General features: G+C 38.6%; 1 protein-coding gene across 2 annotated transcripts; it reads left to right on the forward strand.

The window, feature by feature from the left end:
* Positions 1-750: 750 nt before the first annotated feature.
* On the forward strand, positions 751-11,511 carry LOC122084340 (topless-related protein 1-like). 2 transcript variants are annotated; one of them, XM_042652508.1, is made up of 27 exons: positions 751-911; positions 1,295-1,434; positions 1,542-1,721; positions 1,822-1,935; positions 2,027-2,185; positions 2,836-3,013; positions 3,102-3,228; positions 3,333-3,448; positions 3,568-3,733; positions 3,904-4,013; positions 4,128-4,197; positions 4,295-4,368; positions 4,458-4,553; positions 4,631-4,726; positions 4,871-4,998; positions 5,103-5,337; positions 5,435-5,599; positions 5,685-5,774; positions 5,978-6,124; positions 8,794-8,904; positions 9,033-9,212; positions 9,292-9,420; positions 9,510-9,605; positions 9,893-10,081; positions 10,163-10,329; positions 10,810-11,102; positions 11,223-11,511. In XM_042652508.1, exons 2-26 carry the CDS (start codon positions 1,355-1,357, stop codon positions 11,018-11,020), a joined length of 3,414 nt encoding a protein of 1,137 aa, XP_042508442.1. In that variant the 5' UTR covers positions 751-911; positions 1,295-1,354; the 3' UTR covers positions 11,021-11,102; positions 11,223-11,511. The 2 variants fall into 2 exon arrangements, with proteins under 2 accessions (XP_042508442.1, XP_042508444.1); XM_042652510.1 differs by having other exon boundaries at positions 3,102-3,225.
* The last annotated feature ends 348 nt before the right edge of the window (positions 11,512-11,859 follow it).

Raw genomic sequence — 11,859 nt, forward strand, 5'->3', positions numbered from 1 at the left:
TACCGGGCCCCACAAGGTAGAAGGTCACACCGGAATTTATTGGTTTCCTCAGATGTGATACCCCGAAACGTGAGAGAGAGAGAGAGAGAGAGAGAGAAAAACGAGTCCACTTTTCGTGGATTAGGATTTTTTTTTTCCCATTTTTTTCCCTTCCTCATTTATCCAACAATCAAAATTATTTTAAATTATTGTCCTAATAATGCGAGACCAACAGTTTTCTCAGAAACGATATAGCGAAAGTGAGATCTCTCCTCAATTTATCGAGATATTACTTTTTCGTTTGTTCATCTCATTACGAAATCAAAAAATCCAGATCACGTGATTTATTATTTAGATGCTATAAGTGCCAGTGGCATATCATCGTAATTTTGGGTTATTTTTTGAGTAAAATGTAGAGAAAAAAGGTTCCGGAGACTGGACGGTTTTTGTCGCTTCTTTAGAGATCTGAGAAGTGTAAGAGAGAGAAAGATAGAGAGAGAAAGAGAGAAGTGCAGTCTTGACTCGTCACTCCGTTTTCCAAATCTTTCTCCCTTCCCCTCGATTTAGCATTTAAAAGGCTAAGACAGCTGTTTGCTCAAGATTCCGCGCCGGTAAAATCGACAAAACGTAGCTGGCCCTCTTTTCACTGTATCTATATAAGCACACCTACTTATCAGTTGATAAGCCATGACAAAATAAGTCAAAGTACTTATCTTCTCCTCCCTGTCACTTCTCCCTATAAATACGGCCTCTGCAACTTGCAATATTTTTTTTTATAGGTAGGGAGAAAGGGTTAGAGAGAGGGGTTAGAGAGAGAAACAGTTCAACCTAGTTTGCTCGTTTCTCTTTTTCGGTATTGTTTTCTCTGGTTCTTCTCACCTGGTTTTTCTTTCGTGGATCTCTGTTCTGGAGTCTGTGTTGAAGCCTTGAAGGTAAGCTTCTGGTAGCTTTCCCCTGTTCGAATCTTTGCTTTTGAAGTTGGCTTTCTCTTTTTCTTGACCTGCTTTTTTAATTTCTTCCCTTTTATTCTGCATCTCCGATTCCAATGCTTTAAAGTTTCTTTTGTTTTTTTCCGATCGTTTAAAGCCCTAATTTTTGCATCTTAGTTCTGCATTTTTTGTTTCTGCCGCCTGCTATTTCTTCGTTTCTCTGGTGATTGTGATGAAAAAACTAATCTCTTGTTGTTTTTTTCTGAGATCAGTTCAAACTTCTAGTTCTGGTCCGGTTCTTTTGCTCTTGAAAGCTTTACGCATGTCTTGATGGTGTTAATTTGGAGGATTGTATGTAATGATTTTTTGTTGTTTTGTATTTGCAGAAGATCTGGGGCTGTTTTGGTTCGTTCTGAGAGCCTGGAGTCAAACACAGGGCCGTCCTGATGTCTTCTCTCAGTAGGGAGCTTGTGTTCTTGATTTTACAATTTCTCGATGAGGAGAAATTCAAGGAGACTGTTCACAAGTAGGTTTCTTTAATTTAATTTTTATGGAAGTTTTTACTTTAAAATTTTTTTGAAGTCAATATTTTCGCTAATTTTGCCTTTTTGGTTGGGATTTGTATTTTTTTAGGCTTGAACAGGAGTCCGGATTCTTCTTCAACATGAAGTACTTCGAGGATGAGGTGCATAATGGGAATTGGGATGAGGTCGAGAGATATCTCTCAGGCTTCACCAAAGTGGACGACAACCGGTATTCCATGAAGATTTTTTTCGAAATTAGAAAGCAGAAGTATCTCGAGGCTCTGGATAAGTAAGTTTATGGTTTTTAAAACCTTATCTTTTCGAGGAAATATTTTCTGTTAAATCTTATTTTATCAGCTTTTTAACTGATTATGGTCAAAATATACAAGGCATGACCGTGCCAAGGCTGTGGATATCCTTGTAAAGGATCTGAAGGTTTTTTCCTCATTTAATGAAGAATTGTTCAAGGAAATTACCCAGCTCTTGACATTAGAGAACTTCAGGTATGATTTATATATTCTCAAAGTTTTTGGCTATTATTGGATAGTAGATATCTTCAAAATAATATTAAATGTGATCATATGGATTTTGTAGGGAAAATGAGCAACTTTCCAAATATGGAGATACAAAGTCTGCCAGAACCATCATGCTAGTTGAGCTCAAGAAGCTTATTGAAGCCAATCCCCTATTTCGTGACAAATTGCAGTTTCCTACCCTTAAAAACTCAAGGTTACGGACACTCATTAATCAAAGGTATTTCTGTAGGTTTTATTTAGTTTTATGGTGGTACTTCCTTTTAGCACTGAAGATTGCAATGGTATATTTATGCACTTCGGCCTTGTCTGGTTGCAAGTAAAGGGAAGGGAAGGGGAGTGAAACCAGTTTTAAAAGGAAAATGGATACTTCTGTAATTATGATTGTGTGACTACCTCAAAATTTTACTATATGGTAATCATACTTTTCAAATTGAATCTTTATTTTCTTAAAACCAAGGAATTTGATTGCAAAATGGTTTTTTTTTTTTTTTTTTTTTTTTTTATGGGATGAACAAAATGTAGTAAAATTTAATAACCATATTTTGAATGTTTTGGAGTTTGTTACACAATCATGTTAGGTATGATTACAAAAGTTTCCATTTTAATATTGATTTGTTTTCACTTCCCTTCCCTTTATTTCCATTGAAACCAGACAGAGCCTTCATGCTGAGGATCATTGACTTGTGTATTAATACAATGGCAATAAACATATTAAATTGGAAAGATAATAGTGTTATTGCAAGCATGGTCACAGAATGCTGAGCAGTGAATATTAAGTAGTTTCGATAAGTAAGGTTGACATTGGTGGTATTCATTGGTAACAAGTCTAGGATATTTTGGACAATTGATTTGGGTATTTCCTGGCAGCTTGAATTGGCAGCATCAGCTTTGTAAAAATCCAAGGCCAAATCCTGATATAAAGACCCTTTTTGTTGATCATACTTGTGGGCAACCGAATGGCGCTCGTGCCCCATCACCAGCAAACAATCCAATCTTGGGATCCATACCGAAAGCTGGGGGTTTTCCTCCAATTGGTGCACATGGGGTAGGTGACCTGTTGCCATCTTGGTCATGAAATTCCTTTTATCTTTTCATGCTCTTGTCTTGTTAACATGCTTGAACTTTGTCTTCAGCCTTTCCAACCTACACCAGCACAAGTTCCAACACCCCTTGCTGGTTGGATGTCGAATCCATCCACTATTACTCATCCAGCAGTTTCTGGGGGACCCATGGGTCTTGGTGCTCCTGCAAATCCAGGTAGTAGTGTTAAGTCAAGGCTTGGACTTATGCTTGCTGATGGTACATTTGTCATGTCAGGCATTGTTCTTTTTTGAATCTTATTATGTTCCATTGCCTTGTGGTAGCTGCAATTTTAAAGCATCCTCGGACTCCACCAACTAATAACTCCTCTGTAGATTACCCATCTGGGGATTCAGATCATGCATCCAAAAGAACAAGACCAATTAGTATTTCGGATGAGGTACATTGGGTTGACTTTGGTGGACCAGCCTTATCCAATTGTATTTCCTAGTCCAAGTCTTTTAATATTCTAGCTTTCTCATTTCTACGTTTTCATTGATACTCATTATTTTGCTGCAGGTTAATTTGCCTATTAATATATTGCCAGTAAGTTATCCTGGTCAGAGTCACAGTCAACCTTTCAACATTCCTGATGATTTGCCGAAGACCGTTGTCCGAACCCTGAATCAGGGGTCATGTCCCATGAGCATGGATTTTCACCCTATCCAACAGACTATACTTCTAGGTCTCTGCTATTTCTCTACTTATGTTTCTCATTCTTCACTTTGTATTTCTGATCTTGTCAATTTTTCTTATTTGGGTTATATTACTTCTAATATATTAATAATTGTTGTCAGTATTTGCTTTATGGTTAAGATGACTGTTGGCTCACAAATGATATTATTGATGATCCAGTTGGTACCAATGTGGGGGACATAGGACTCTGGGAAATTGGTTCTAGGGAGAAAATATTTGTGAAAAATTTCAAGGTTTGGGACCTCGGAGCATGTTCGATGCCTCTCCAAGTAAGTTCTCCTCTTAATGTGTTTATTAGTTCTACAGTGTTCATCATTATGCTTCCATGTCATTTGTTGTTTGTTTGAATGATGTGCATCTCAACCAACTACAATGGAATTCAGGCAGCTTTAGGTAAAGATCCTGGTGTATCAGTTAACCGTGTGATATGGAGTCCTGATGGTTCTTTATTTGGTAATGTTACAGATTCTGCATTCCTTCAACAATTGTCATTGTTCCTGACTCAGTCTAATTTAATCATTGTTTAATGTTCCATCCTGCCATTTAACAGGAGTTGCATACTCGAGGCATATTGTGCAGATATATGCTTACCATGGGAGTGATGATGTACGGCAGCACTTGGAGGTATACTTGGTTCGACTCTTGTTTGATACTTTTATCGTCTTATATATTTGAGCTTGCTGCTCGTCTTCTAACATTGTCTCGATGTCCAGATTGATGCTCATGTTGGTGGTGTTAATGATCTTGCATTTTCTCACCCCAATAAACAACTGTGCATCATAACTTGTGGTGATGACAAGACAATTAAGGTTAGTTATTGCACAAGTTAGCTAGTTGCCAAGTAGAATAAAACCAAATTCCTTTTATTGAAAATTTGTTTGTTCAGGTGTGGGATGCAGCTTCTGGTGCCAAACAATATACTTTTGAAGGTCATGAAGCTCCTGTTTATTCTGTCTGCCCTCATTACAAAGAAAACATCCAGGTGAGAACACCTGTCTCTACTATTTTCTTTTTTGAGTAGTTGTACACTTAATTCGCAGAAGTTCTCCCTTGCTACAGGCTAATTTTATTGTTTTATTAACAGTATGTGGTCAACCCTAAGGCTCTTTGTGTTTTCATGTCTCAGTTTATCTTTTCAACAGCACTGGATGGGAAGATAAAAGCGTGGCTATATGACAATTTGGGATCGAGGGTTGATTATGATGCTCCAGGCCACTGGTGCACAACTATGGCATATAGTGCTGATGGGACAAGGTTAATTTAACTGCTCCTTTTTTCATGCTTCAGTTTACTTGATATTGTTATTATTGTTTATCAGACTGACCGATAAGCTAATGGTTTCCTTGGTATATTTATAGGCTCTTCTCATGTGGGACCAGTAAAGATGGAGAGTCATACATCGTTGAATGGAATGAAAGTGAAGGGGCTGTGAAGAGGACCTATCACGGATTCCGGAAACGTTCTTTGGGTGTGGTACAGTTTGATACCACAAGGAACCGGTATTTGGCCGCTGGCGATGAATTTGCTGTCAAATTTTGGGATATGGATAATATCAACCTTTTGACAACTATTGATGCTGATGGAGGCCTACCAGTAAGTTCTTAGTGTGTTTCTAGATAAACTGTGATGAAGATTCTGAAGAAAAAGATCACTGGTCTTATTTGCTAATTTAATCTCTTACAATCTCAAGGCAAGCCCACGTATCCGCTTCAATAAGGAGGGGGCCTTATTGGCTGTTTCTGCAAATGATAATGGAATTAAAATCTTGGCCAATAATGAAGGTCTTCGGTTACTTCGCACATTTGACAGTCGTTCATTTGATGCCTCAAGAGTTGTCTCTGAAACTGTAACAAAGGTTTGCTCATTAGATCTTTCTCACGATTCGTCAATTCAGGTTGGAAACATTGATATTTTCCTGATGCATGCTATTACTCTTTCAGGCTACAATAAGCCCAATTACAACTGTTGCGGCTGCAACTAGTGCTGCAATGGTAGACAGAGGAGCTCCTATGGTTTCCCTAGCTGGAATGGTCTGTTTCAGATTCTCCCCCCCCCCCCCCCCCCCTCTTTCATCAGTCATAATTCTATACCTGAATAACATACTATGGTCCACATCACATGTATCCATTTTTATTTGAAAACAAATTTCAAATAATTGGGTAGATCATTATGTCATTTTCTTTATGCATGCTCTATTAATGACTACTGAAGCAACATGTAACTTGTTTCCTAGAATGGGGATGCACGAAATTTGGCAGATGCAAAGCCTAGATTAACTGAAGAAGTCAACGACAAGTCAAAGATTTGGAAACTCACAGAAATTAATGAACAAGCCCAGTGTCGAGCTCTGAGACTTCCTGATAGCCCCAGAACAAACAAGGTACCATTTCACCGATAGACAGCATTTTGTGGGTGGAATATTCAATTCAGTTTTAACTGAATGATCGTCTGCTTGGTAGCATTATTATGTTATTATGACTTTATGGATCTGTAGTGTCAGCAGTGTTCTGTATATTTTGAACATTTGATTGATATTTGGTTGTACTTGTCCAAAAGAGGAAATAGATCGTTACTTCACAATAGGCTATATGCACTTGCTTCTATTTTGTGGATGCATCAAGTGTTTGTCACTTTTTTTTTTTTTTTTTTTTTTTAAATAAAAAATTCTTAAGCATTGGGTTACATAGCTTATTAGTAAGTTACTAATCTGGTAAGTTTCTTATTACTGGTAAGTTCAAACGTCAGTGATAAATCCCCATCAAATCATAAATCATAAAATAACAAGTAGAAATATGTAGTCTAGCACTATTTTTGCCAGAGCAATTTACTTCCATGTGGTTTTTGTTCAATATATAATTGACATGTCTGTAAAGTGTATGTTGAAAGTTAACCGACAATGGAGTTGTGGTTTTATTTACATTAATCTTCACATGATTCAGAAGAATGAGTGTTGGGTCTTATGTTTGTTTTATTACTATTTTTACATTTCATCTTGGTTCTCTGTTGTTATTTAGCTCCTTGTTCCTCGAGAGTTGCAGAACACTGAAGATGGCATAAAGAAATATCCAATAACGCTATAGCGTACTAAATGTAATTAACAATTTTCATGGATTTTCGTATCTGATCATGTGAGCTTTGACTTTGCTTAGATCTTGTGGGATCCTATACTTGCCGGCTAATCATGATGCAGTTTGATGGCCAGTCTGCTACATTTAGAATTCTTCTGTAGAAACTAGGGATTAAAGGTCGAAAAAATATGGTTTTTGTAGCTGTGCATCTGGTGGCCCTGGAGGGGTCATTGCTTAGAGCAGTGGTAAAAGGATTGGCCTGCCAGGGTAATGCATGAGGTCGAGTATTAAGGGCAGTCACTTTGTGCAAAAGTGCCAAAGGTTAGGGACCGACTCCAAACTCACCCCTCTTGGGACTCCGCGTAGGCGGGACCAGCACTGGATGTTGGCTCTTAGGCATGTGGTGGTGGAACCTGTGAGGAACAGATGGTGCATGTAAGGCTGGGTCTTCAATGTGAACCAGAGACTGATCTAAAAGAGCCTGTAAGTGAAGGGAAATCAGTAGTAGTACTCTTTAGCTGTGCAAGTTCGTACTTCAAGAACTTGGGCTTGGCGACTGGTGAATACTTGATAACGTTGGCGGTGGATCCTGGCAGTTATCAATGTTGGTGGTCCAAAGATAATAATTCAATTAGTTGCATGAGTTGGACTTTCCACACCGATGCAGTGGATCTCCATTCTTGTCCAAGAGGTTTTCTTATTGTAGGTAGTTATTGTGCTGACAGTTGCAAAACACCTTATCACCTTATTGGCATTACATTTTTTTAGCTTTAAAATGTGACAGTATGGTGTACAACTCCTATACATAGGAGATTTTATTATTCTTGCTTTCCTTCTGGGCTTAGTGAAGTTAGTAGAATACCAGAAGAATCTCCTGATTGAAACCAGGGAACAAACCTACTCTTTGACGTATCGATTAAGTAACCACATCATTTGGGTATAGGAATGCTGTAAGTTCATATAGTAGCTCATCTTCAGCAAACCCTGTAAGTGCTCTTCCATCAAATTCTAGCAAACAATGAAAGAAATTATCCACTGAGAAGAATGAGTATGTCTAAACTCCCCATACCTGATTTGGAAGATCCAAAGAAACAAACTGTTATGTTGGGCTCCCTAGAATGTTGCCAAACCATGAATAAGGTTTTCAAACTCTCTCTTAGCCTTGATCAGTGATCTTTAAAGTATTCTGGTGGAAAGGATGATTTTGCAGTTTCCCAAGTTATTCTCTGCTAGAGTTGTTGGATTGCCCAATGTTCAAAATTGTTTGGGTCTTGATGGTTGTTGTTCTTGCTCTAGCAGTGAGGAGGTACCACTCAAGATAAATGGATTACATATATGGATACAGACACCAATAAAGGGGCAGGGTTATGACCCTTTGTATCCTAAAAAGCGAAAACAGGAATACATAAAATGGTATTTTGCACAATATGGTGTTCTCATGACTTGAGTTCTTATTACTTTCCATTTTTAATGCAAAGCATCATTTCTCTTCTTTACTTCATTCTACAATTTATAAATTTCTGTTAGTATCTACTGATCTTATGTAATGTTTTTGGATGAAAATATTATGTGATGTTAGTATATACTGTTTTTGCTTATTTTATGATGCCTAAAAATATAGTGGTGTGTTGTCACTTCCTGTTGCTTCTCTCTTTATCTCAGAAAAAGAATTGATGCCTGGATTTACTGCTTCACATTGTGTTTCCTTACCCATGTTATTTATCCAAAAAAAGAAGTAATGGAAACAAATAGGAACAAACCACATTACAGAATTTCAAAATGCTGGATTCCAAACTAATAGAATATAACTTTTTTGGCTCGAACTATCTCAATCCTTCTCATTCTGTAGCAACGTGACGACTGTGTTAGGCTGCTTTTTTCTATGGTAAAAGATAGTTGCAGTATTTGTGGAGGCACCTTATGCAGGATTTTGATTCCTTCACAGAGGTTCTCATTAGCTCCTTTTCTGTGGCTGCTGCAGATATCAAGGCTGATCTATACAAATTCAGGAACTGCTATTTTGGCATTAGCATCAAATGCTATTCACCTACTTTGGAAATGGCAGCGTAGTGACCGTAATTCAAGTGGCAAGGTGAAAGAGCATCTATTGAATTGCTTCTCTCTCTCTCTCTCTCTCTCTCTCTCTCTCTCTCTCTCTCTCTATACAAATCCAAAAAATGGTGTAATGATTCTCTTATAATGTAATGTTTCATTTTGTAGGCTACAGCCAGTGTACCTCCTCAATTATGGCAACCACCAAGTGGCATACTAATGACTAATGACATAACTGACACCAATCCTGAAGATTCTGTTCCTTGCTTTGCTTTGTCTAAGAACGATTCATATGTTATGTCGGCATCAGGAGGAAAGATTTCCCTGTTTAACATGATGACATTTAAGGTGATCATTGAGCAATAGAGTATTTGAGGTGTGGATGCACTGTATCTTTAGTATCTAACTAACTCTTAACTGTCTGCAGACAATGACGACTTTCATGCCTCCACCACCTGCAGCAACTTTTCTTGCTTTCCACCCTCAAGATAACAATATAATTGCTATTGGCATGGATGACTCCACAATTCAGATATATAATGTCCGTGTAGATGAGGTATGGTAGTGTTTCTGAGCAAACTACCTGAATGTTACTTGTTTTTGAAATGGTACCAAATGATTGAATATTGTCTTGTTGGCATGTAGGTTAAAAGCAAGCTTAAAGGCCACTCCAAAAGAATCACTGGACTCGCCTTTTCCCATATATTGAATGTACTAGTTTCATCTGGTGCAGATGCGCAGGTTAATGTCAAATCTTTTTTCCATATAGTGCTTCGAAATTGGGTTTCTTGGTGGCTAAAATACTGCCATTGGTATTACATGGTTAATCTCTCTGGATGTCAACTTGGAGGCTTTCCTTGATGCACCCCAAGTTGAGACATCCTTTCAAGTAAAAATGAATTATCATGACGATTTATGTCGTTTTGGCTGGATGTGGAAATGTACACAGCCAACTTTTTCATTTACCAGTTCTATATTTTCCAATAGATGCAGTTCTCATGGGAAAAAACTTATCTTTCTTGCTGCAGATTTGTGTCTGGAACTCTGAAGGATGGGAAAAGCAAAAGAACAGATTCTTGTCACTTCCTACAGGGAGGGCACCAACAGCTCTATCAGACACTCGTGTACAGTTCCACCAGGATCAAATACACTTCTTGGTCGTTCATGAGACTCAGCTTGCAATATATGAAACAACGAAATTAGATTATGTCAAGCAGGTAAATATGGAGCGACCAAATTGCCTTGGAATGTGTTCAAAAGCCTTTTCATATGTTTTAATACTCGTGTTTTCTTTGTAGTGGGTCACTCGAGAATCTTCTGCACCAATATCCCATGCAACATTCTCCTGTGACAGCCAACTGGTGTATGCCTGCTTTCTGGATGCAACGGTTTGCATATTTAGTGCGGCACATCTTAGATTACGATGCCGGATTAATTCAGCCACATACCTTCCACCCAATGTGAGGTATTTCCTAAATTTCACTGTCCAAATGATGTTGTTAACCTAGCCTTTTTTTTTTTTTTCTGTTTCATGGTGTAGTCTTACTCTCACGTTTAGTGTCATTGGTATATGTGGGAGCTTAGCAGTAGAAGTCCAAATGCGTGTCCCCTGTTTTTGACTTGGTGATCAGCCCAGCATATTCTCCCCCTACTTTTTGGGGTGAAAGAGTGTTCATAGTGCTTGGCAGTTCAGCAATCCGGAAAATGAACAAATTGGAGAAGCCCTTCTTCCTGATGCTTGAAGTCAACGGATATTCCACTTTCAAATGGTTTTAAGTCCACTTGATTAGTGTCTATTGGTCCAAATTATTTCCTGACATAGTCCAATAATGAACTAAGTTTTTGCATGCATGGCAATGTGCCTTGTGCATATGCTTTGTGTTTGTAATTGCTTTTGTTTTCTATGGTGGCGTGAATGATTACTAATTCTTTTAGTGCTTTGCAGCCCCAACGTATACCCACTTGTGATTGCTGCCCATCCATCAGAGGCGAACCAGTTTGCATTGGGATTAACAGATGGTGGAGTCCATGTCTTCGAGCCTTTGGAATCTGAAGGGAAATGGGGTCTGCCACCACCTGTTGAGAATGGGTCAACAAGCAGCATGCCAACAGCACCCATAGTTGGAGCTTCTGGTTCAGATCAACCGCAGAGGTGATGGATCTATGAAGGCATGAGTTCATTTTTCTTTTGTGCTCTGCTCAACTGACTCTTGGTCCTTTTTACAACTGCATTTTGAGGTATATTCCTTGGCTTATGCTCAATGAAGCACTATTCTTTTCATGGTAGTTTGTGTTCTCCTGCGATGGAACTTTGTTGTCATTCACTATTCATATTCGTATACCATGTCTCGGGTGCAGGTTCAAGGTTGGAGGTTCAGATGTCATATAATTTACTCAGGAATGGACAAGTAGAAGGGTTAGGCTGAGCATATAGGAACAAGTTTCACTTCAAGCTGTATGGTAGTTGGAAATAGTGGATCGATCTCTTAATTTTATCAGGAAATTTATTTCCCATCCAAATTTAATTTACTTATATTTGTCTTCAGGGTTTACCAGTTTGATGTAAAGAAGTTGTGCAAAGTAGTCTGTAATTTTTTGTAGATTCTCTTGGGGGTTGCCTTTTCTCCCTTAAATAATCTTTTGTGCATCTTCTTTGCTGCAAATGATTGGGGGGGGGGGGGGGCATTGTGGAAGGCATCCATGTCAATGGGAGAGGACAGGCACATTTGTTTGGATCGATGGGAGCGCCCATGGTAAGTGGTAAGCATGCTTTTAACCACAATGCTTCTTGGCAGAAGAATATGGATCTCTTCCTGTCATTGCAGATAATGATGATGATCTTGATCTTCTTATCTTCTACTTGTTCTGCCTTTGTCTGAAAGTTGTGGATTCCAATCAATGTTGTCTGCCTACCACATGTTCTTTGGGGGAAAAGGGGAGGGGGGGGGTGTCAATACTTAAACTGCTCGCTGGTCAATGTGGCAGGGGGGATGCA

This window comes from Macadamia integrifolia, chromosome 7, assembly GCF_013358625.1.
Source record: "Macadamia integrifolia cultivar HAES 741 chromosome 7, SCU_Mint_v3, whole genome shotgun sequence".
Lineage (NCBI taxonomy): Eukaryota > Viridiplantae > Streptophyta > Magnoliopsida > Proteales > Proteaceae > Macadamia > Macadamia integrifolia.

What these genes read in the sequence shown, in the direction of transcription:
- LOC122084340 (XM_042652508.1), top strand. Translation starts at nt 1,355, where the DNA reads ATGTCTTCTCTCAGTAGGGAGCTTGTGTTCTTGATTTTACAATTTCTC. An exon ending in TTCAAGGAGACTGTTCACAA is followed by an intron (nt 1,435 to 1,541) that starts GTAGGTTTCTTT and finishes GTATTTTTTTAG; the next exon opens with GCTTGAACAGGAGTCCGGAT. An exon ending in ATAGCCCCAGAACAAACAAG is followed by an intron (nt 6,125 to 8,793) that starts GTACCATTTCAC and finishes TGGCTGCTGCAG; the next exon opens with ATATCAAGGCTGATCTATAC.